The sequence below is a fragment of the Haliotis rubra genome, unplaced genomic scaffold, assembly GCF_003918875.1.
Source record: "Haliotis rubra isolate DU_JTF1 unplaced genomic scaffold, ASM391887v1 Scf289, whole genome shotgun sequence".
Lineage (NCBI taxonomy): Eukaryota > Metazoa > Mollusca > Gastropoda > Lepetellida > Haliotidae > Haliotis > Haliotis rubra.
Window position 1 is genome coordinate 714145 of NW_025766956.1, and position 27121 is coordinate 741265.

The 27121-nt window shown below is 38.8% G+C and overlaps 1 protein-coding gene across 6 annotated transcripts in view; it reads left to right on the top strand.

Annotated features, from left to right (window-relative positions):
• LOC124281741 (mitochondrial glutamate carrier 1-like) overlaps positions 1-25306 on the top strand; it is a 46790-nt gene extending 21484 nt beyond the window's left edge. For 5 of the 6 annotated variants that reach the window (XM_046717712.1, XM_046717714.1, XM_046717716.1 and 2 more), the window contains 9 exons: positions 10424-10521; positions 11400-11534; positions 14804-14859; positions 16614-16704; positions 17432-17550; positions 17875-18074; positions 18742-18844; positions 19752-19827; positions 20805-25306. In XM_046717712.1, coding sequence (XP_046573668.1) covers positions 10505-10521; positions 11400-11534; positions 14804-14859; positions 16614-16704; positions 17432-17550; positions 17875-18074; positions 18742-18844; positions 19752-19827; positions 20805-20949 — 942 coding nt within the window. In that variant the 5' untranslated portion in view covers positions 10424-10504 and the 3' untranslated portion in view covers positions 20950-25306. Of the gene's footprint in view, positions 1-1835; positions 1964-10423; positions 10522-11399; positions 11535-14803; positions 14860-16613; positions 16705-17431; positions 17551-17874; positions 18075-18741; positions 18845-19751; positions 19828-20804 lie in introns of those variants that run through there. The other variant, XM_046717715.1, reaches the window with a different exon arrangement.
• Positions 25307-27121: the final 1815 nt, after the last annotated feature.

The window sequence follows — 27121 nt, forward strand, 5'->3', positions numbered from 1 at the left end:
CTTTTCAATTTAGAAGAAATTGTTTGTTTCTATCAAAATCACATATATTCAGAGAGTAGTCTAGATGACTAGCTAAAAGTCCCCACACATGCCCCTTAGCCCTTTCTCTCAATGTATCAGCTGATATGTGAAGCCTATGTGGATAGTCCAGCTTTAGTAGAATGACTCAGAAGTAATGTCATAATAAACACTATATGTAAGTATGTTTTCTGACTAGTTGTTTAGTATGTTTTGATATAGACAATAAGTAAGCATCTTGTAATATACAGGGCTCCAGATAACTTTTGGGGGTGCGAGTGTACTTACACATCATATTGCAAGTGGAGGTGTACTGAGAATTTTGAAGGAGTACTGACATGTTTTTGTGTGAGTGAGTTGGTGATGTGGTTTGTCTGGACGATTCATCGATCACTATTTCCAACCATGTATTTGTATTTGAAGACGAGTGAGAAATAACTGAGCGACCGTGTGATGCGCGAAATGTCTGGTCCGACTGGATATAAATAGGAACAGTGTAGTTTTTAGCCAATCGACAAAGTAGTGACGCATATCGTTGCATGGCAACGCAAGGGATTCCTACTGTTGGGGTTTCCTCATGTGTAAAATCGTGTTTCGCAAAAGAAACTTGACAAGTATTTATCCGAAATAGATTTCCATTTGCACAATACGCACGGAAATTAAATGTTAGACGTACAAAGGTATTTATGTGCGTACATGATACGCTTAAAATCTTATATTATGTCGTACTTAATTGATTTTGAGGCATACATTACGCCTGTGCGCCCCTTATCTGTAGCCCTGAATATAGACATGTAATAATGCTTATAGCCGATATGTAAGTATGCTTTAATATGGACTATGTGGAAGTATGTTACAATATAGCCTATAATATTATAAGCATGTTTTCTGACTAGTTGTTTAGTATGTTTTGATATAGACAATAAGTAAGCATGTTGTAATATTGACATATATACTAATGTTTATAGCTGATATATTAGTATGTTTTAATATAAACTGTATGTAAGTATGTTCTAATATGGCCCATATGTAAGTATGTTTTTATACTATATGTGTGTGTTTATATATCATATGAACGGTATGTATGTATGTTCTCAGGCTAAATGTAAGTATAACTCTGCCTCCCTGGTATCATCTTCATTAGTGAGTGAGTGAGTGAGTGAGGGAATCGAACCCGGGCCTTGGGCATGACGAGTGAACACTTTAACCACTAGGCTATCCCACCACCCCTCTTCATTAGTGTATGGTACGCCTGCACTGAGTGAGTGAGTGAGTGAGTGAGTGAGTGAGAGGGATTAACACATACAACAATGTTCAGCTTCAGTGGGTCAGCTGTGATGGAATGTTGACCTGCCCCCTGCTCATGCCCTCCTCTGTAATAGATACACACCAGCCTCTGGTATAGGATATCATGTGTACAGCACAGCCTCAATGTGTGCAGAGTGTGATTATATGGTCTCTGATGTGTGTAGTCTAAATTCAGTAGGTCAGCTCTGGCATAATGTTGACCTTGTACATCTCCACACATGCACTCAAGTGTTAATGTTATGTTATCTTAGAAGTACAGCATTTGTTACAGTAGCCCACTGTCATGACCAAGAGATAATTTTGACCTCAATGTAGCAGATTAAGAAGAGGAATCTTATCAGTTTTGTCTGTAGAATGCCTGTCCAGGGAGGGACCTTCTCAATCCCTTATACCCTGACCTTTGAACACTGTTGTCCACACATGCTGAGTAGCAATGCTCCAAGTAGGTAGTCCTGATCAGCTGATTGTTCCCAGATAAGTACTGACTGTACCAGTACAAGCTACTGAGTTGACAGATGGAACCACATAAGCCAGTGAGCAGCTGATCAGTTGGTTGTGGTCTGTAGTAGCAATTTGACCTGGACTTACTGCAGGGATACTGCAGATTGTGTGTGTGAGAGGTACTCATCAGGAGCAGGTGAGTTGGTGATATACTGTTTGCTGTAATTCCCACCAGTCTCCTAATTGACAAGTTCAGTTGACCAGCTCCTGATGCAACTATGTATTTTTTAAATAAGTTGAAATTAAAAGATCTGTGCTGTTACATGTATGTAGCCTTATCATTGCTGTGGCTCAGCATAGCTTTATACAAGATCAATTTTGATGCTTAAGAGAGACACAAAATTGTGTTTGTTGCATCATGGATAAATGATGTACAGGGGAAGATTCAACTTGACCCATCCAGTCAGTAGAGAAGGCACTAGTATAGGTCAGCTGAATGTCAAGAGCTGTATTCAGGGTGTAGCCCAATATCATCACTGACTGCCAGATAAACAGAACATGATGTTCCCCACTAAGGGTGAGGGGTGAAGGATGGGAGATGTAGGTGAGGGTGGAAGGGGTGATGTGTATGGAGTCAGGATGGATGTACAACATTCAGATGGATGTGGTATGTTTACCAGTGTAGGAATGTCAGGCATGGATAGAACCAAGTTGGCCAGGCTGGAATATTTCTGAATATAAAATTTGTTTCAGAGTATAATGATTTTTTTTCCGATTTTCAACACATAAGTCACGATAATGATATCATAACTTTCTATTCAGATGTGCATGAAGTGCCTGGTCCGGCTTCAGAAAATATGCAAATATTGTTTTCCACCTTGAATGTAATACACTGATGCTATTCAGGGATAACACTCCAATATTTTTTTATGATGCATCTTTATTCAATTGCTTCCCTTGGGACACTGTGCTAAGTGTTGATGTATACCGGTAAGTAGTTTCTACACAACCATCACACCAGGGGTTCACAGGCTGGTTAATTTCTACCCAAAACTGCAGCAAACATCAGACAAAATTCCCCAAAGAACTGATTCCAAATTCATGCCATTATCTAAAGTTAAAACCTATCTATGGCTTTACTGAGGTGACTTCCTAATTACCACAGAACAACAGGACAAAAACTGGGGAAGACACTTAAACGCATAATTACTGGGAGTATTGAATTTCAAAAATAACATATTCATGATCACTCATATCAGTTTTACATGAAATCGCTAAGTAAAATTCTGAAACGCTGCCGATGAATCTAGAATCGGTTGGGATGTTTTCGAAAAATGCACTTACATCTAACACGTGAGAGCTTTCCGCCATATTGATAGTGTTTACAAAATCACGCGTTCTCTGAATATCGGCATTGAGACGATATTACATCAATGTATATTTCATATTCAGCTTCAAAAAATGCATCAATAAACTCCCATACATTTTAGACTCCAAACTGCAAGTGGTCTGTGTCACCAATGCCAACTGTCTAGATAAAATGAGATCTTAAACATATTTGGTGTGAAAAACGAACGCTGTGCTCGAAAAGATCTGCTTGGTTCGAAATGTAAACAAAGACAAAACCTATTTTACACTGTGTAGCATTTTCTGAAATTTTCCAACATTCATCGGGGTCTATTCATTGTTTGCAGTGGCTCAATACCTTTGGAATATGTGCATGGAAAGAGTATCGTGAGCAAGAAATAGGAAATTATAAAATAGATACAAATGCAAATGATTTGATAATTCATAAGAAATTGTCAAAGTTTCCGGCATGCGACGCCATGACTGACGGAAAATCACGCAGAACGCATAAACGTAATTATCTGGATTTCTGTCTTTTCTCTTACTTTTAGTGAAAACGATTAAAACATATAACAATACACAGATAGTCAGAATCATTCTGATTGCCCATCTTACATCTCATATTTATGAACAAACGATCCCTCGAATCAATGGAAGGGTCCTCGCGAAAATCCTGTGTACCCTTGTCAGTAAAAAGCCATCTTTGTAAGAAATCGGTCAGCGGTAGTGATGTCATATCACCAACATTGTTGTACATATTAGGCAATTTCTTTGAGGTGAAGGTCGGTTGAACAAGAGTAAACACAATCGCCCAATCCTTCCGACATTACACTCGTCAGTATTATGGTGTATATTTTGCATATAGTTCAGATACTTTTCATGAAAACAGACTTCAGTATCCACATTTAGCCCTTGTTCAATATCATCATACACGTGCATGATAGGGTTTTACGGTGTTTTATTCTTTGAAAGTTTTGATTGTTTGAATCATATTTACATAGAAAATTGACATATTTAGTGCAATACACTATATTCTAAACCTTTTACAATAAGTGTTAGAAGATCAAACGAGCCATAACTGCAATTGGCGCTTAGTCTCCGATGATGTATAATATTCAATGCATTTGATTAATATTGCAGTTTCACATGAACAGGTTAATGAACGCCGATTTAATTCAACCTTATAAGTAAAACTGATAATATTAATGAAAATGATTTATATATGGTATGAAATGTATATGCACACATATTTAAAGGAATTGTCTTGTTTTTGCACATTTGTGTGTCGGCTTTATAGAGAAAACAATGATGTAAATTGATTGGCCAGAGTGCCGCTTCTTATCGGAAACGTTTTATGATTCACTATCATTGTTTTCGATAATATAATCAATTCATATTCGATTTAAAAAATATTGTGATGACAGGATATCAAACTCTAACTATATTTATACTAAAAATTGTTTAAAAAATATATAAACCATGTCAATGTCTTAATTTGGGACAAATCTTACATCCATATTCTAATATATAGTAATGCACTAGTCCCATATATAAAAGCTATCTTTTGCATCTTCCAATGCATACTTATGAAGAGAAATAGCTACATAATCAGAAAATTTTTATCCTAAACAAAATATTCGGGTGTTGTGAAATGTTATTTTTCATTTACGTTAAATTGATGCCAAACAGGTGCGCTGGTTTCACAAAAGATACACAGTCAAACTGTCTAATTGTTGATATATTCAGGACACTATTTAAAATGAAAAAATCAGTCATTTTATGTTTTGTCTAAAGAGTCTTAAATTCTGACATAGAAGCCGTAGGACCTTCTTCACACAATTAAAGGAAATTAGGTGAGATATGTACTAAACAGCATATCAGTGTCGCTTTTTCCGAATCGCCATAAAATGCATAAAACAAGCAAATGACGCCAACTAAAATGGTGTATTATTTTCAGCAATTTCATTACATTTGAAGATATGGCTAGTACTCTGGTAATAACGATGCAAAATTAGTCAAAATACATCTACACAAACAGGACAATATGGGAATCTAAGAACTAACTTATATATCGGATAGGGCCATCCAAATCGCCATTACGTGCTTTCACATGTAATAACGTTGTCATTTTTCTTGTAAATTGTGAAACTACCAAACTGCATCAGCTCACATTGGGGAACTTTGAATTGGGATAGTTTAGTTCACCATGAACATAAAATAACGAAAATATAGCGTCCGTGATCCACAACAAATTCTCTCCAAGTGATCTGAGTTACATGGGCCTAGTGTTACGGATAACGGAGTTATGCCCCCTTATCATTATATGTGTATGACATCTCTGTCGCCGCTTGGCGTCATAGAAGAAAATCCATTTTGACATTTATTATGAAGTCATTTTAATGTTGAGCGATAACGATTATGCACAAGCACATAAACCCAATTCATATACACTTATGTCGCTCAGATATCAAAGCTGTATTTTCTTCGCTAACACTTTCCGTAAAAGATGCCACATTAAAAAATTCAGAGCACAGTGCTTTTATCGGTCGCGCGATAAAAAGCGGATAAAATTACTGTTTTTAACGCATCAAAAAATTGGACAACATTTAGCAGTGTCTATTTCTCAAACCGAGGTAGTTGCACTTATATTTATACCATCGGATAGGAAATTTAATATTCTACATTTCTGTGTAATTTTATAGCCCGTCGTAGATCCAGGACCACGCGAAAGCAATTCTCGCGCACAACGATCACTTTTCAAACCAGTATGAAAATGTGCGCCTGAAAAAAAAACTCGGCAGCCAGGGGTTAAACGCATACAATATCATTGAATTAAATGTTGAAATGTGATGTGAAAATACCTCTGAAACAAACAAAATACAACCCCCAATCTAGAATATTCCTTTACTGTAACTGGTCTGGTAAGGGTACTAAATTTGGAAATCTTGATTTATCCTTTTTAGCAAAAGACATTGAAGTTGACACTAGCTTAAAGCCATAAGTGTCATACTGCACTAGTAAACAGACTCGGGGTCAGTGGTTGTTATACATGAATGATTTGTTAACTTACTGTCACTGTTCACTGACTGCATGGGATTACATAAGGGTTAACTAACATATTATCATAGCATAGCTAGACAGTGGAGCTAGGCATGTCAGGAGTCAACACCAGAGCTGTCAACCCCTAAAGATGGTTTGGAGTTAGACTGAAAAAATAAGCCGAGGTCAAGGGCGATGCCCTGGTGGGGGGTCACAGGGGGGCTAAGCCCCCCAGCCGAAAATGAAGTTTAGTGATTTTCAGGAGCATTTGGAGCCTTCTGGTGGCATTATTTTGACACTAAAAGATACATGCTAAAACATGAAAAAAATACAACTCACAAGATACCGAGGGAGTGGATGTGAACAGTGAAACAACTAAGTAGGCAAAGTTTCTGTTCATAAATCACACAATAAAACTGTATAAACACTTTGACTTTCAACTATATCTAAACATAAGTCACAAAATGAACTAAGAAAACATTAACACAGAAAATTTCAATGTTGGGAGTGGAGTTTAGTGTCACTATTGAGAGTGGCTCAGTGTAATCCATAGATTGATAACAACTCACAAGAAGATATTGAAGGCTCAGTGTGGATATGAACAGTGATGCAATTGGTTGGTACAGCTGTTGTTCACTAATCATAAACAGTATAGAAGATTTTGAATTTCAACCTTGTTTAAACAGAAAGTCTCAAACTGTACATTAACACTGTGACGTTCACTGTTGTTTAGTGGAGTTTCGTAGTTCACTGTTCACTGTTTAGAATGGAGTCTGTTGTAGTCCTTTGTGACACTTTTGCATTTCTTTAACAATTCCTTTGGTGGTTCCCATTTGTAACAAGGTGATGGTGACTCTGGATTGGCCAATTTCACTGTAATCAGGGAGTTCAGGGTGCTGTTCAGGTACATGCTGCTTCTGAAGTCAGTCTTGATTTTCCTCACCATACTGAAGACCCTTTCCTCCCCAGCATTTGAATGAGGAATCACAAGCACAAGCTTAGCAACTGCAGATAGTTTTTCAAACTTTTTCTTGCCAAATGTGTGTGCACACTGTGACAGGTGACCCCAGATAACATTCATCCTGTAGTCAAACTGGCCGTCATGGTCATCCTTGACTGCTCCTGCACTCCAGACAGCTTCTGGAATATCAGATTTGTCAAGTAGCTGATACTCTGTAAACTCCTCCTGCAGCTCAACAACCTGTTGAGGGGTGTGAAATGGGAGCACATGTGGATATTGTTTTGTGAAGAATAATACCTCCTCAAATGTTGCTGCTGCCCTTTCAGAACAATTTACAAATATGGCATGTTTCAGAAGATCATGGTCATCCAAGCATGGCAGCTTCTGTACAGCTTCAGAAGCAGCCTTGACAAAGAAAGCTCATGCTCCTTTGTAGAACATCTCCCGGTCTCTGGGCGATATATCACCCTCCTCTTCAAGGGCCATCAACTTATCTCTGGTGGCATTTCCAACAAAGATGTTGTCATCATCCAGTTGATTTTCAGGAAGCAGAAAGTCCACATCTGTTACCACTGGGAGACTCTTCCTGATGACTTCTACTTTAACAAACTTTCCCAACAGTTTTTTAGGAAGGAGGTCATCTGGGGGTATACCGCATAAATGCAGGGATCATCCCGCAGGAGAAACTTGTTAAAGTTGGTAAAGACAGGAAGCACTGACTGATAAAATACAAGGTATATTTCAGTCATTGGGTCTTCATAATGTCTCCTGAGTCTCTTAAACCTTGGTTGGGATTCTTGTGTTGATTTGAAGTAGCCCTTGGTACCTTCAAATAGTTCTAGGTTTCTGGTCACCGCTTTTTCAAGACTTAGCCATCTGGTGTTGACTTGTTTCACAACTTGTTTGTAATTGGTGTCGCAGAATGAGCAGAAATCACCAAGGATTGCCTTCCTTTTGTTGACTTGTCGAAGTAATAGAATATGTCCACACAAAAATCTTCCATGTCAAACTTCACCTCTGACTGAAAGGCATCTGAAGCCTTGCATGCTATGTTGTGGACTAAATGACAAGGGCATCCTACAAAATAGCATGATTGAACCTGTTGTTGAACTTTTGTCTCAATATTGTTTCTCTTTCCCAGATTGACACTGGTGTTATCCACACCAAAAGCTACACAATTTGACCATGGTATGTCGTGGACAGTTATTTTCTCATTAATCTTGTCAAAGATGCAGGCAGCAGTTGCAGAATTATTTCCTGAGGTGCAACACATATCCAGGATTCGAAATTCTACCTTGCTTGTATTGACATCATAAATGCGAACAGTCAACGGATTCATCTTTTCTAGGCCTGTATCGTTTGAACCATCAACTGCCAAGGAATATGGCTGAGCCTTCATCATGTCGACAAGGTTGGCTGAAATAAAAACATAATTGGTGACACAAGGTTCATTTTATTTCTAGTTATTATCGTAATGGTTCTTTTTGTTGACAAAGTTCTTAATAGTTTCACATAATAAAATAAACAAAAACTGGTAGTTATACTGTTCCTCATTAGGTTTAGCTGTGCTGTCCATCAGACATGAAAATAAATCAAAGTTACTTTGTTGCTGGTATAATAGTGTGCATGAAAATGCATCTAATTTGTGTACTTTAATAGTGTACATGTTCCACATACCAAGAAAAAAAGGAGCAATAGCTCCATTCAGCATACATGTAGTCTTGGTTTTCGCTGAGGAGTACTGTTTGGCAATCTTAGAATCTGGGAAGATATCTGCAAAAGCAGGAGACAAATGGTCAGATGTCGCAAGTGGCAGGTTATGCTGAGCAATGATGTGGGCAACCTTTACTTCGGCACGAGTAACCTATAGGAAAAATATTATAAACCGTTGTATTTTCTAAACCTTTCATGGATAACACAGAATAATAAATCAATATACAGCAAAATGCCTGATGAATAGCAAAATATTAGCCATATTAAAATATTAAATTAATTTCTAAGATGCCTAGCGGTTAGAACAATCGAAAAAAAATACACTATCAGACAACAAAGGTATAGTTTTTTGATGACGTAACAATTGAATGACGTAATCCCGTGACTGCGCCATTCTAGTGTGCCCCCTCATAATCGAACCATTTTACATTACATCACAATGTAGGCGACATCACGATGCATGTCAGTTGTCATCGCCTCGTACGGCCTCCTACAGTAAACTACTCCGTTGCATCCAATTTCTTGGTTTGCAGTCACTGGTGGAAACAGTACGTTTATGTTTTACGACTCACAAGTTTTCAGCGACACGGTAACGTTCGCAATGTTTACATTCCCACAATGCAATCGTGGAATGTCGCTTGACTACTCAGCTTCATTACCTGTCAGTGAAAGGTGTCAGAGATTCTACTGAAACTATGTAGAATGTGTTTTGTTCCATGGACACAGATAGGTGTAAGTACTTCAGTTACCTGTCAGTGAAAGGTGTCAGAGATTCTACTGAAACTATGTAGAATGTGTTTTGTTCCATGGACAGAGATTCTACCTGTCAGTGAAAGGTGTCAGAGATTCTACTGAAAATGTATGTATTTTGTTCCATGGACACAGGTAGGTGTCAGTACTTCAGTTACCTGTCAGTGAAAGGTGTCAGAGATTCTACTGTAGAAACTCCATGTACAGGAATGTGTACTTTGTTCCATTGGCACTGTGGTAGGTGTGAAACTATGTAGAATGTGTTTTGTTCCATGGACAACATTTCAGTACTTCAGTTACCTGTCAGTAAAGGTGTCAGATTCTACTGAAACTATGTAAAGTGTCAGAGATACTGTCAGTAAATTGAAAGGTGTCAGAGATTCTACTGTTACTATGTAGAATGGTTTTGTTCCATTGGCAGGTAGGTGCAGGTAAATGTATGTGAAACATGTCAGAGATACTACATTAGCTTTGTGTTGTTACATGCTACAGGCAGCTTCACAGTATGGACAATACATTGCTGTGTTTAGCAATGCTATTTAGCAATGCTATGTTCCTTGTATAAATAGCAGGCAAAGGATTCTATTGGGTTAAATTATCAACCCTGAGCTAATTCATCCACACCCAACAAAGCAGACGTATTGCAGACATATATTTATATGTTTTTGTAACTGTTAACAGACAATGTACACCTGATGTGTGCTGGTTTCATAAATCTGATGACTTACAGTGTGCATACAAGCATTCTATTTGACATTTTCACAGAAGATATATTAGCAAGAAATATAGTTATATTCGTGATTGTTGTGCATTTCATACACTCACAGTAATGTGATTTTATTTCAGAAATAAATTTCCAGAAACTAAGTGTACCAGGGGGCAAAGAATCACTGTTCTACTAGCAACTTGATCTGACGAGGAACTTGAATGGATTCAAAGTTTAGGTGAGTGCTTATGAAAAGCAAAATATATACATTGTGAATCTGACTTTGAAAGTATTCCTGCAAGAGAATATATAGTCATTATAATTTCCATAATTCAATTTTGTTTTACATGTTTTAGCAGAAGAACACATGTTTGCTCACCTTCCCTTTTGTCGTGTTGTGAGTATGTGTTAACAGTCCTAGGTACTGTCCATCCATTATCCATTGCTGTCGAATGAACTACCGTACGTCTCACAGACTGTAAATGGGGTCACTTGTGCTAAATATTCAATGTTCGGTTATAATACTTAAAGAAGTCTTTGTGTAAAGGTTCACTACAGCATCAATAGACATTATTTGATAAAACCATATTTGAGTTCTTTGTATATGTGTAATGATGGCACCTGTCACATTTTATGAAAATCTTTTTAATATGTATTCAGCAGCGTACGCATGTCCTGATTCTTGTTAACACGATATCTCATGAACTGTTGTACCCAATGTCTTCAAATTTGGTGACAGACTACATTGGTGGATTATGCAGACTCCAGTTGATTTTGGTGCCCTTGACCTTATTTTCAAGGTCACCACAACACTTTGACCACTTTTCAAACTCTTGATAACGCGGTATCACATGAACTGTTGTACCCAATGTCTTCAATTATGTTGACCGCCTACATTGGGTGATTATGCAGACAGCAGTCATTTCTTGTATGTGACCATAAAATAAAAAGTAGTAAATATGTTATAAATATTTCATTCTTCTTTAGCAACGGGGGACATTGCCGTATTAGTGGCACTTGTTTAGACACAAAGCAATTAAAATACAGGTTTAGAGTAAAAAACAGTTGTGTTTTTATGTCAGTGAAATACTCCACCTTCTTCCTCTTCATTTCCAGCCTTGTCCCCAAGGTGATCAATGGCAGCATTGCGGGTATTGTAGGAGTGACATGTGTGTTCCCCATCGACCTCGTCAAGACTCGGCTGCAGAACCAGCAACCTGGGCCTAATGGAGAGCTGCTTTATAAAAACCTGTAAGTCAAGCTTTCGTAGAACCTAAACTTCTAGCATCATTGATGTAGCCTGTACGTGTAACATCTTGCATTGATGTAGCCTATACATGTAACATGTTCCATTGATGTAGCCTATACATGTAACATTGCATTGATGTAGCCTATACATGTGCATTGATGTAGCCTGTGCATGTAACATGTTGCATTATGTAGCCTGTACATGTAACATGTTGCATTGATGTAGCCTATGCATGTAACATGTTGCATGATGTAGCCTATACATGTAACATGTTGCATTGATGTAGGCTCTACATGTACGTGTTGCATTGATGTAGCCTGTACATGTAACATTGCATTGATGCCTAGCATGTTGCATTGTAACCTGTGCATGTAACATGTTGCATTGATGTAGCCTGTACATGTAACATCTTGCATTGATGTAGCCTCTGCATGTAACATTTTGCATTTATGTAGCCTGTGCATGTAACATTGCATTGATGTAGCCTGTACATGTAACATTGCATTGATGTAGCCTCTGCATGTAACATGTTGCATTGATGTAGCCTATACATGTAACATGTTGCATTGATGTAGCCTGTGCATGTAACATTTTGCATTTATGTAAGCCTGTGCATGTAACATTGCATTGATGTAGCCTATACATGTAACATTGCATTGATGTAGCCTGTACATGTAACATGATGTATGAGCCTGTACATGTAACATTTTGATGTAATGTACATGTAACATCTTGCATTGATGTAGCCATACATGTAACATTTTGCATTGATGTAGATGTATGCCATTGATGTAGCCTGCATGTAACATTGCATTGATGTAGCCTGTGCATGTAACATTGATGTAGCCTGTACATGTAACATGTTGCATTGATGTAGCCTGTACATGTAACATGTTGCATTGATGTAGCCTGTACATGTAACATGTTGCATTGATGTAGCCTGTACATGTAACATTGCATTGATGTAACCTGTACATGTAACATGTTGCATTGATGTAGCCTGTACATGTAACATCTTGCATTGGTGTAGCCTGTACATGTAACATGTTGCATTGATGTAACCTGTACATGTAACATTGCATTGATGTAGCCTGTACGTGTAACATTGCATTGATGTAGCCTGTACATGTAACAACTTGCATTGATTTAGCCTGTACATGTAACATGTTGCATTGATGTGACCTGTACATGTAACATTGCATTGATGTAGCCTGTACATGTAACATTGCATTGATGTAGTCTGTACATGTAACATGTTGCATTGATGGAGCCTCCACCACTGTTGGAGCCTGAACATGTATCCTCCACCACTGTTGGAGCCTGAACATGTAGCCTCAACCACTGTTGGAGCCTGAACATGTAGCCTCCACCACTGTCGGAGCCTGGAGATGTAACCTCCACCACTGTTGGAGCCTGAACATGTAGCCTCCACCACTGTTGGAGCCTGAACATGTAGCCTCCACCACTGGAGTGCCAGCCTCCACCACTGTTGGAGCCTGAGATGTTCCCTCCACCACTGTTGGAGCCTGAACATGTAGCCTCCACCACTGTTGGAGCCTGAACATGTAGCCTCCACCACTGTTGGAGCCTGGAACATGTAGCCTCCACCACTGTTGGAGCCTGAACATGTAGCCTCCACCACTGTTGGAGCCTGAACATGTAGCCTCCACCACTGTTGGAGCCTGAACATGTAGCCTCCACCACTGTTGGAGCCTGAACATGTAGCCTCCACCACTGTTGGAGCCTGAACATGTAGCCTCCACCACTGTTGGAGCCTGAACATGTAGCCTCCACCACTGTTGGAGCCTGAACATGTACCCTCCACCACTGTTGGAGCCTGAACAGCCTAGCCTCCACCAGCCTGTTGGAGCCTCCACCACTGTTAGCCCTCCACCACTGTTGGAGCCTGAACATGTAGCCTCCACCACTGTTGGAGCCTGAACATGTAGCCTCCACCACTGTTGGAGCCTGAACATGTACATGTACCCTCCACCACTGTTGGAGCCTGAACATGTACCCTCCACCACTGTTGGAGCCTGAACATGTAGCCTCCACCACTGTTGGAGCCTGAACATGTAGCCTCCACCACTGTTGGAGCCTGAACATGTAGCCTCCACCACTGTTGGAGCCTGAACATGTAGCCTCCACCACTGTTGGAGCCTGAACATGTAGCCTCCACCACTGTTGGAGCCTGGACATATAGCCTCCACCACTGTTGGAGCCTGAACATGTACCCTCCACCACTGTTGGAGCCTGGACATGTAGCCTCCACCACTGTTGGAGCCTGAACATGTAGCCTCCACCACTGTTGGAGCCTGGATTAACAATAACGGCCTGTACGAATCAGCCATTTCACAAAAGAACTACTCTTGCGCCCTCCCATGAAATATGACAATGCCTGTATTGACCTGACTGACAAGGACACCTGTCTGTTTCCCCCCACTACATCTGTGAACGTACATGTCTGGGGAGCCATGTTGATGAGAGGTAGCATCTGGTTGTCATCATTCAAACATGCCCACAGTGATAGCACATGTGACATATTGTCACAGCTATAGAAATCTGATCAGACCGACTAGGTACAGCAATTACTTGTGATATGACGAAATTGTTAACAGTTATTGAATTGAACTAATACAAAGCGCTTTTCTCATTATTTGGTATGTTGTTGAAGGATATTAATCAATAAGTGCTCACGTGACTGGGTAAGACAAGTTTATCGAAATAGTTGTTCTATTGATAAAATGTTGACAAATGTTGTCTTTTTTTTATAACCTTAAACTGATAAGAGAGTATATGAAAATATATTTGTGTTTTTATGTACCTAGGTATGTTAAAGGAAATAGCCAATTGTTGGTTTATCAGTTAAAATGAAGAATGGGTCATAGGGGACAGGTGTGTGGTATTGCTGTAAAATTTGTTTTGATTACTATATATTGCAATTATGGGTTGAATTGGTAGAATGGCATTATAGTAAATGTCTGAATGTTGTTTTCGTAAATGTGAAAACATATCAATTCATTTTAAAAAACCCTTCAAAATGTTTTGATGACATGCATGATAAGAAGTAAGAAATTTTCAGGATATCATTTATAATTCTTTATGATTTAGAAAGAGAATCTTTATATCATTTTTCAATTATCTTTCCGGCAACTGTTTTTGATTTATATGTTGCTGTTATATTTTTTAAATAATATCATATAATTTACACAAATGAAGTGGGATCTTGTGTTCCTGATTACCATGGTAACAGTATTACACGTCTTTCCAGCGTTGACTGTGGGGTGAAGACATTCCGCAATGAAGGTTTCTTTGGAATGTACAGGGGTGAGTATTTTCTGGAAGTACAAGGCTGTTTTGTATGGTCCTGCAATCAGCTGATGGAGATAGGGGCGTGTTGATTACTCACTTGATGATGCTTAGTGATGGTATTATAGTACCAAATTTTGAAGTATGTTAATGGAAAAAGGAGGTGACAGATTAACTATAGTAATATGAATGAATTGGGTGCGCTTTTGAGCAGTTATACTGACTGGATTCTTGCGCTATATAAGTTCTTAGTTGATGATGATGATGATGATGTTCTTTAACATGTCTTCAGTAATATATGTGTTTGGGCGTGTACGTATACTACCGTATATGACCGTCTATAAGCCGAATTTTGAGGACCAAAAAAAGCAGTCTGTAGAAGGGGGTCGTCTTATCCATGAGTTACACTTTCGTCAAACTTTTTTCCAGGGGTAAGAAAACAACATCGTATCACTTCGCGTGAACAAACAACAGAAGACGACTTTGTCAGTAGAGACGTCAAATTTGCAATTAAACATCACTAGACAAGATTAATTACCATTTAAGTTATAAGTTGTTTTTGCTGGGCATTGTTTTATTTGCAGGGATTAAGATTACCGTGCGTATTTGTCTCGCATACACAAAACCGAAATAGCAATCAGCTGTGCACGCGCTTCCCAGCGAACAAGTTCAAACATGCACAATAATATAACGGGATCTAATTCTGGACGCAGTCATCAGTAAAATATAATACAGAATACCGTTATTTAACCCAAAGAAATATATCCTAGCATTGTGTAATTTTAGTTACAGTTTTTGCTCTATAAATTAATTAAGATTACCGTGCGTATTTGTCTCGAACACAAAGCCGGAAATAGCAATCAGCTGTGCACACGTTTCCTGGCGAACAAGTTCAAACATGCACAATAATATAACGGGACGAATTCTGACGCAGTCATCAGTAAAATATAATACAGAATACCGTTATTTAACCCAAAGAAATATATCCTAGCATTGTGTAATTTTAGTTACAGTTTTTGCTCTATAAATTAATTAAGATTACCGTGCGTATTTGTCTCGAACACAAAGCCGGAAATAGCAATCAGCTGTGCACACGTTTCCCCGTGAACAAGTTCAAACATGCACAATAATATAACGGGATGAATTCTTTTGACTATGTCTATCACTTTGAAAACCCAAAACATCGCGTTATAAATATGTCATTATGATTCAGGGTGTTAGATGGTTCATTATTGTGGAGATATTCCTGAGTATCATAAAGATTTCTATAAAATTAGGTAATTATATAGAATAATGTCCTATTATTGAAATGTCCTTTTGGAAAGATTCTTGAGAGGCATTTAGAAGTTGGTGAATATATAAGACGAGTAGATGGATGGCAACTTTTTGTTTATTGTATAACAGGCTTTCCTATTGAAAAGTCGTGTTTAGTAAAATCTCAGCTTGTTAAAGATAAATAGCATTAAAGAAGGTTTTGTTTGGGGAAATAATTGTACTACCCTGGATGTATGGTCCTGATGTAGTTGATGCTGATGCACAGCAGGCCCTGACAAACCAGGCAATACTTAATCTAACTATGCTAACATGTTGCAACACTATTTTCATATTGCTAAGAGCTGAACAAAATGTGATGATTGGCAAAATACAAGTCTTTATGTTTTTGTCTTTTCACCTTTAGGTATATTTGGGGTAAAACATGGATATCAAATTTGTTTGACCTGCTGATAAATGCTCATTGAAGGTCAAGGTTTTATAGATACTGTGTATTACAGGCTCAGGAGTGAACCTGCTGCTCATCACCCCTGAGAAGGCAATCAAGCTGGTTGGCAATGACTTTTTCCGACACAACCTGCGCACAGATAAGTGAGTAACGACAGGCTAGTAAACAAGTGCTAAAATCACAAATTACTAGTAAAATAGATTGATAATTGAAACTTGAAAAAAAATGAAATATCTTGGACAATCTGTTCTTGCAATGTTAATGTTTTTCATTACTATAGAGAAGCAGTTTAGTGAATCACAGGGACAGTAGGATGTCACAAGACACAGTGGCATAGTCTCGCAAGATTCCCCTACTAGAGAAACAACAGGTATCATTCAGTGATGTCATATCATGACGTTTCTAGCCAATATATGAAGGTACTAATATCATACACTGAGGCTATTAATTGAACCATATTGTGGATATTGCCACTGTTGCCATGCTTGTTTCATGAACATAGGAGGCTGATAACAATAAATAATGAATCAGATAGTACTAACACAAAAGGCAGATAGCAAGAACAAAGGAGGCTGATAATATTACCAAGTGAGTGAGAGAGTATGGTTTTATGCCACTTTTAGCAATATTCCAGCAATATCATGGTGGGGAACACCAGAAATGGGCTTCACACATTGTACCCATGTGGGGAATCAAACCCGGGTCTTCGGCGTGACGAGTAACATTACCAAGATGATGACATTACTTCAAGAAGCAAGTACCATTAACTTATACGGTTGATACCATTACCTGATAAGGCTGATATCATTGACTAATGAGGGAAATATGATCCGTAATTCCCTGTTTGTTCAGTGTTGCCTTGTGTTGCAGAGGGACACTTCCCCTCAGTCGGGAGCTGCTGGCAGGAGGAGGGGCTGGGATGTGTCAGATAATTGTCACAACACCCATGGAGCTGCTCAAGATACAGCTCCAGGATGCTGGCCGCTCTGGTAAGTGTGTAGTCAGTTGACCTGTTGATTTAGTTCCAGCCTAGTGAGTGAGTGAGTGAGTGAGGTGGTGTTAGTTTTAACAGTATTTATTTTCAGTAGTATTTCCTGCATGTCAGCTTTATGTGTGAGGATGTGATCCAGGTGGTAGACATTATCATTTTATAGCTTGAGCACTTTTGTGCTGCCATATCTACAAAAATTATCAGGGCAATCCAGGATTCGAAGTGACAATGGTAGGTTTATGGCAAGCGTAAGGGAGACAACTCTGCACAGCAAAATTTGATGTGTGTACTTAACTCCACTTCATACTGTTGCATATTCCAGCCAAGGTAGATCTGACTGCCAATGGTGCTGTAGCAGGCAAGCCAGTCACAGCTCCCCGACTCTCTGCAACGAAGATTGCCATGGACTTGCTCCGACAGCGAGGCATCTTTGGCCTGTATCAAGGATGTGGAGCCACAGCCCTTAGAGATGTCACCTTCTCAGCCATCTACTTTCCTCTGTTTGCTCATCTCAATGCATTGGTAAGAATATCAGACTGTGCTGGATACTGTTGCTGCTTACAATTATACTTTCGTGTTTGTTCCATTAATGGTGCTTGAGGTTAAGATGAGTGGAGTAATGTTATACTTCTCTGTACGTTTTTTGGGTGCTGGATATTGTGATGTATGGTATGGGAGTCCAGCAGTGTTTAATGATGTTGATGATCAGTTTCATGTCTGTGCAAGATCCTTTGTGGGGACCCGTGAAGGTTATATTGATCTTCAGTAACCCATGCTTGTCGTAAGAGGCGACTAACGGGATCAGGTGGTCAGGCTCGCTGACTTGGTTGACACATGTCATCAGTTCCCAATTGCGCAGATCGATGCTCATGCTGTTGATCACTGGATTGTACTCTGTTGTTGGTGCATGATGGGTGATCTTGTTTTCTTGTCGGTGGTGCATGACAAGGTGTTTTTCTCTGTTGTTGTGCATGACAAGGTGTGGTTCTCTGTTGTTGGTGAGTGATAGGTTGTGAGTGGATGGTAGGGGGTTATTCTGTTGAAGCATGGCATACTGTATTCCTTGTGATCAGCTGTGGAAGGTAATATTAATCAGTTAAATATATTGTTATATACATGTAGTCAGTTTGCAGTAGAGGTATGAGACATGTTGTCACCTCCACTAAATGAGACTGATTGTGTTGTGAAGGGCAAGCGGCGGGAGGGTAGCGACGAGGCAGTGTTCTACGTGTCCTTCCTGTCTGGGTGTGCAGCTGGTTGTGTGGCATCACTGTCTGTCAATCCTTTCGATGGTGAGTAAGCGAGGAAATGTAAAACACCACAGTCAGCAATATTGCATTACATACAATATTGCTACATATCATGTAGCGTTGTTTAACACCCCACTAAGCATATATTTCAAGCATATGACAGATTTTCATGAGAATGGTGATCTTTTGCATACCGATGATTTGGTAATCTGAATGATTGCAGTAAGAAGAGTATTGTCTAGACATGTTTCAGTGTATATCAGGGTGGCCTGTAAATCAGATAAGATTCATGCTGTCATGACCTGAAATCTGATTTGTTAATACTACTATAAAGATAATGTCATTAAATACAACAGTGTATGGCTTTAGTGACCACCTCTGTAGTCTAGTTGAGTGCCTGTATTGAAGATTAGTGGCTCAGTCCCTGGACACATCAAGCCCCAAAATGTTAAAAGATGGTGGCCACATGAATACGTGCAAACACCTAGTTGCGGGTACAGCAACGTGCAGTGAACATGGACAAAGTACTGTGACTATGTGTCCCAGTCCACCCAGCTGTGAATGGGTACCTCGTTAGGATGAGAAAGCCACAATAACTCGGTGCGCCTAGTGGCTGCAAGAGTTGTATACTCCCCAGGGAGTTGAGATTGATAATGCGATGTGCTGTTGAGATTTACATCCAATGATCGAGGGAAAAAATACCAGCACCTTGAGCATACACTAGTGCGTGGATATGTGCGCTATATAAATATCCTATAATAATAATAATAATAATATTAAACTGAAGCATTAGCACAATACATCTAACATTAGTCCGGACTAGAACAAGCAGGTACACACATGCACACACAGTTCAGTTATCTTGAAGGTATCTTTTAAATGCCATTTTACCTCACCTCACCTATGACTGTATCATAGCTTTATTGTGATGCTGTCTATTTGCTTGTAGTTGTGAAGACAAGGCTACAGACTCTACACAAAGGCAAGGGGGAGCAATCATACTCTGGGATCATTGATTGTTTCAGGTGAGTTGTCTCCCCTGTTGAGATTGTTGCCTATGTGTATAGTTACTCATATTGCTCGAGCATGTGTTACACTCTAGTATGTGTGTCACTCGTTGTGCACATGCAGACAGTCTAAAAAGAAATCAGTATTTAAAACTAAGGGGGGCCCTATGATCTTTGAGGTCTTCTGTAGGTTTTTAATTGAGGGACCCCAAAAATTGGTACCTTTGACATTAGGGTTATGACAAAGACTCCTGACTCCTGACTTACAAATCAGAGCACTTTCAGGATCCTTAACTGCATTCTGTCCATACAAAGGTATGTTTTGCTGCATGTATTATTTGGCAGAGTTCAAGCCCCACTTGCACAAAACAATCTTTAGGCTATAATTAATGTCAATCCTTAAGATCACGATTTTAGGCTTTGGTTATCATCACCATCCACTTGTACAAAGCAATCGTAGTCTCAAGTCACTGATAGCTACAGTAGAAACTTTCAATTTGTCCGGACAAATCGTGAGTAGCTAAGATCGTTGTAGATGTGAATAAACTTCGCAAAATGGTGTTCAAGTCGGGATCTGTTTCACACAAGTAAGCTGATTTATGTTAAGTCTGTTCTTAAATCCATGTCTTACAATCAGACTAACATTGGTTTGTACAAGTGGAGAAGGACAGTTGTATGGTGATTGTAGTGCTGATTGTAGGAGGCTAAGATTGATTGTAAGTGAGATTCCTCTTTACTGGTGGGTCCAGATCTTGTCTGGTTCCTGTGACATACAGGAGCTCTCTTATCCACCTTACCTATTTTCGTTCTGGGATAGGAAAGGGCACCCACTTCTATGATACAAAGTACTCTTTTCATTGAATCTCATTTTGACAAGATTGTGACACCCTTGCCTGTAATATTTGATGAACATCCTGCTTTGTTGTGACCAACATGTTAAACTATGTATACATTGCTCAAAATACACAATCTCATGACATATATTTTGGCTTCAGGAAAGTGATGTCGAATGAGGGACCCAAAGCTTTCTTCAAGGGAGCCGCATGCCGTATTTTGGTGATTGAGCCTCTGTTTGGGATTGCACAGACCGTTTACTATCTTGGTGTAGCGGAATATCTGATGGGTTTGAAGAAGTCTTGAGATGGGTGGTTTTAGTTGTGTGAGATGTATCTAGTGCATGTGTGTAGATATCTGTTCTTGCACTAGGCGCTCACAGATCAGTGTGCATGATTGCAAAACCAATCTTAATGAAAATTTGCCAAAGATATTTTACTTTGTGATGGATCAAGAATAAGTAGGTCAGATGAGTGACGCAAAATGAACCAGATGGCACGAAGAAAAGGAGGAGTAGTTACTGATTGATTTCCATGGTGTGGTGCAGTTTGACCTTCACATTGGAAGGTTCAGGCTATACTGACGGTAACTTCTATATTTTGTTTTGTGACATGACTTGTAATTTTATTAGTGCTGCATTCCACACAACATATACAACGATATACATGTATAGTGCTACTGTCACTTTACCAACAGTTACCGGCACCATTAAATTGTGTGATTTTACTAGATGTTGCAAAGAATATTTGTCTCTTTCCAAACACTGAGTTATACAATCATTGATGACATAAAATAGTTGCTTTTAAACTGTTAATAAGTGCAGTGTGGAGGAAAGTCGCTCCTTCACAAGGTACTTCCACACTGCCTGTATGTGTTATGATTTATATGTTGTTTTCCAAACCAAAGTTTATGATCTTACTGGTACCACTAAAAGTGCTGTCAGTATGTATCAAGATGACACTTACTAACTGAAGGGCCAAAGTGATATTGTTTTCTAAATAATACTGGACTATTTTTATTTCTAATTTATGTGTGAATGACAAATGTGAGATGCTTTAAAAAGACACTACAAGTAGGTTGTATGTAAGTGTTCTTGGATATAGTGCTCCTGTAGCTTGTGAGTCAGATATGTGTGTGACCTTGTGTATCAAATCATGTGTGTGATCTTGTGTATCAAATCATGTGTGAGACCATGTGTACCAGATGAGACCGTGTGTGTCAGGCTGTGTATGTTAGACCGTGTGTGTCAGACCATCTGTATCAAGTGTCTGTTAGGCCATGTGTGTTGTTTGCCAGACCAAATGTGTCAGGCACAACATGTGTCTGGATGAAACCACTTGTGTCAACCAGCAAATGTGTGTTAGGCAGCAGAATGTGCATGAGTCAGACCAAGTGTGATAGTCAACCTGTTGGTTTCAGACAGAACATGGAAGTCATACTATGCGTGTCCATAAGACTTCACACAAGTCATACCATGTGTGTCAGTGTGTATCAATCAGGCCCCGTGTGACAGTAAGACACTGCATGAACTCATTGGCTAGCAGATTGTAAGATATATTTTAATTCCTTTTGTAAACTGCATATACTGTTATTTGCTAGTTTCTGCTGGGTGTTTTCATGAGTTAAAAAATTGTTAATGTTTGTGTACATTGTGAACATAATTTTTGGTTGATTTTTAACTGATTTTAGCAACTGTTACTTTTTAACATTGACAGTATTTCCACAGGGAACACCAAACGGGGTAGATATTGAGGCCAACTCAGTTCTTCCACAATAAACATCAGTAAAAATAGTTACTGTGTATACATCAGCTGACTCAGTTTCTGAACCACCCACTGGAATGAAACCAAAGATTTATTTTTGTACTGTGTGCTGTTAGTGCAAGCAGATACCATATAATAGAGGTGCAAAGCAAGCAACTTGTCCATTGAGTTCCTCCCCTTGTCCCTCCCTGGCCATAGCTCCATTCTACAAAGCCAATCCATAGCGCTATGATTGTTGTGTGGAACGGATCCAGGACAGGTGGCTTGTACTGCTAATATTCCACTGTTCTCTGTCCACATTCGAGATATTCCATGCAGTGTCACTATGTCATAATGAGGAGGAATCTCTTCTGTAAATATTTCCTGAAAAATGGATCCATGTAACAAAATACTGTTGGCTCTGTTGCCCCACAATGGCAGGGAAACATCACATCACAGCATTGCCATTCTACTTTCAGACAGGAACAATTTTACCTTTTTTACAATTAGTTTGAATAAGGCCAGACATTTTGGTAGGGAAATGATTTTCAGATTTTAGAGCCAAAAATTCATGTAGGAAGAACATGGTCAAAACAAAATAGATACTGGGTTATCAGATACACTTTCACCAAGTTTGTATTACATCATTCTAAATAATTTATGTATTTTGATATTGGTAGAAAATAGGGTTACCGGTATATATTTTACATACTTCTGGTCGTTGGGGGTGGGAGGGATGGCTAGGGTAGCTTGGTGGATACAAATTTCAGCTGATTTATTATCTGGAAAATGTCAGGGCTAACTTGTTGCATAATTAAACAGTATGCCAGGTATATTATAGGTTTTGGGAAGAAATCCCTATGTGCATACTATGCAAATTTATATTGCAAGACTATACAGGGAACATACAAGTTGATATACCATGGTGCATGTGTATTTAGGGGATACACAGGTTCATATATCAAGGTGCAGGGAGGGCATTCTACACTTATATACCAACATAGTACATAGTACATGGTTATTGTTACACATAATAGCTTGGTTTGATGTTGGCACATGCAGTGTGTAGCAACTGTTGTTGTTTTGTCTGTTGTAAATATTTGTGTTATGTTGTTGATGTAGGTGTAGTTTTACATAGGCTCTGTGCCTCAGCCAGTCCACAATCTCCAGTAGATTATCCTCTTTGCCCCGGTGTATTTTATGACAATTCCGAGAAACATGGAACCATGGGAGACAAATAACCCAGATCTGTTGTATATAACTATGATCTGCCTCTCTACCAACCATTCAGATTCTGGCGTGACACTCCAAGGGGATCAGGGTCACGTGAAGTAGAAATTAGCATAGCATTCTCTGCTGGTTGTGAATTCTTGAAGACTATTTGAATATTGTCCTGTGATTAAATATTGTGATATCCTTAAGACCAAGAATCCTTAAGCTCCAATCAAACATCAAAATTTTGTTGTTAGAATAGAATTTTTCTTGTTACAGAGTTTAGAATTAATAAGTTCACGCTAGACATTTGGTATATTTCACATTTGTTGTGTGGAATTTTTTTAATCCAGTTTATTTGAATGAGAATGTTGACTAAGCGAAACAACTCTTCTGATCCTTGTTTCAAGTACAGGGAGTATTTGTCTTATGTTAGACTGATATTGGCAAGACAATTGTGTATGGTTTGTGTCACAGATGGCCCACAAAACTGCTACTCCATGCTGTGTTGACAAGTTATGTACAAGGATATTCTTATTAAAAGAAGAGATCACTTCATTCTTTCATATTACTATAGTAAATCTGTCATGCAGTTTTGAGTCTTTTCAGTACATGCTGTGCTCACATTGCTTATGTTCGTCAGGCAGTACCATATTTCCTCCATTAGACACTCTGCTGGTCTTGGTCATACGCTCAGTGACAAAAGTAAAAACCAGGTCCTAAAAAGGGCAGGGGTGTCATTTGATGAAATTAATAACCTTATTCACATTAACTTATAGCAGATAATAATTAACTCCCTTCTGAATCATATCCGTTTCCTACAAATGCACCCATTCTAATATTGGAAAAATGGAATTCTGTAAAGAAGTGAGTGGCCAATGCCGCATATCACCGAATAGATATCTGCGTCCATTAGGCATGGATTTAAAGCTTTTTACTAAACTAATTGAGGCCCAGGTGTCCAGTAGAGAAGATATTGTGTTGTCTTCAGTCCTACAGCATTACAATCTGAATCTTGCATACTTTAGGACATGAAAAGTGTTTCAGTGTAGGTGTACTGCACAAAATAAAAACATGATTTGGAAAGGTAGTGATGCTTTCTACATCGATAATGTCTTGGAATGTTCATATCAAAGGATAACCACTTAAGAGTTGAATTAGGAAAGTTATGTTAGATTGTTTTTTCCCCCAAACATTTTTTCTTTGTCATTTTTAAATTACCATATTGTGCTTTTTTAAATTTATAAGACACTGATGATACTAATACTTAATCAAAACAGGTCCTTTTACCATTTTGTTGCAGTGTGTTTATGTCAGGCTGGATTTTGTTCGTTGTTCTGTGTGATAAATTTTACGTCTGGGAAAGACAAGGAATTATTTGCCTTTTACTTTTTCCACAATTTATTTTCGAAAATTCATGAAAGAGAAATATTTACTTATGTATTGACTAGTCTATATTAATAGTGTATTTGTTTATCATTCCATAACATGTTCCCTTTACAGGAAACACTAAAACTACACAATAACTGTCAGCCATTGTTTCTGGTTTGTGTAAATGAAGGAACTGTAAAAATGGGTGGTGTGTCTGTGAGGTTAGAGGAGGGATCTATGCCCAATGTCTGCTTGGCTTCTACCAGGACGAAAGATCCTTTTGTTATGTCATACATTGTTGCATACAAAGCATCATAGAATAAAATTCTTTGAAATAACTCTAGTTCTGTTTTATTCTCATCATCTTTGTGTGACAATAAATAATGTTAAAGTGCTCCAGCCATGCTGAGTGAGAGAGTTTTCACAGACCAGTGATATGTGACTGGAGTATTGCTGACAGAGATGTTCAACATCATGCACAGCATAAAGCGGCTTTGAAGAGTTACCCGAGATGCCGACCTCTGCGATTTTATCGTTGTCCCTACGAATTTTAGCCTCAAACCATGCCAATATGATTGCACTAGAAATTCTATGAAACTTTGAAGACAATTATTAAAATTTGGATATCTAGACAGAAATATATATTTTCGTTGATTAAATACATTTTCGTCAAAAAGAGACGACAAGAAGATATATAATGCTGATAATTTGGAAATCTGCTGTTGGAGGTATGTCAAATGAAAGCTTCACTCTTCATTAGTGTCATATTATTATCTTTATCAGAATCCATGATGATTTTAAGAATTTAGTTGACTACTACCGGTAATTTTATGGTCAAACTACTAATTTTGATCCTGGAAACTACTATTTTCAACACTTTGGGGTTGGCATCTCTGAGTTACACTGTTTGATAGCTTGATGTGGGAAGAAAGGCCTAACTGATGCAGGTCTCAGAGATTTGCCATTTTCATAAAGCCAGGAACAAATACATGAAGCTGGCTAATCAAGGAAAATATCAGAAAATCCTAGGAAAATTCCAGAAAATGAGGGATGTTCTTGTGCACGGTGATTTGTGGCACCTTTGACAAGTGGTTCACCTGTTGCAACTACGAATCCAGAAAACTTTTTTCAAGATCAGTTTGATCAATGTGTTGCAGAATTGTATAGGCTTTTTCTTTTGTACATAAGGGGAGCTAGCTATTTCCTCTAATCTCACATTACACTTCAACCAAAAGAAGACCAGCAATCTTGTAATTTTAGGTCTCATGTAATAAGAAGAATGTCAGATTTTTATTCATTTTGCTTTCTGTCTTCTACCTATCTGTGCACTGATTGACGACATGGAGACCAATCAACCGCAGACTAGAATATGATCTGGAGGAATGTCAGAGTGTGATGTATCTCCATTCTAGTTATGAGCCATGGAGGGGCGGTGGGGTAGCCTAATGGTTAAAGCGTCCGCTCGACACGCTGAAGACCCGGGTTCGATTCCCCACATGGGTGCAATGTGTGAAGCCCATTTCTGGGGTCCCCGCCGTGATATTGCTGGAATATTGCTAAAAGCGGCGTAAAACCATACTCACTCACTCACTAAGAGCCATGGAAAATATTACCTCTTTTTCAACCAAAAGTCTGCCTGTTACCATGGTTACTGCAGATTAATGCAATATACAGTACACATAATTTGATAAGGGTATTTCATACTAATTACATAAGAGTTTGCTGTGTTATGAAATATCCCAATCACAACGTGAATAGTATAGCAAAAAAATCCCAGAAAAATCCTTGCACTTTTTAAGCCTTGTTTACATGCACCCCTTTGCCCCCCGGGTAAAATACCCCATGGGGTATTAATACCCCCGAGAGGCAAATTTTGTCGTATAAACGGGTCTAACAGGGGGGTAAATTATACCCCCAAGGGGGTATTCTGCCCCTGGTCAAGAGGTGGAGCAAATTCAGTTACCCCCGGGGGTATTTTACCCCTTGGGGGGTAAAAGTGTCATGTAAACGGTCTATCAAGCTAAATCCAACCAAGGGTACATTTGTAGACCCTTCCACCCTTTCTTATAATGGAATGGTTTTCCAGCAAATCTAGACATGTTGGTGTGTATGCACTACCCACCCTGTCATTAATTTGTAGCTCTACACTGGAA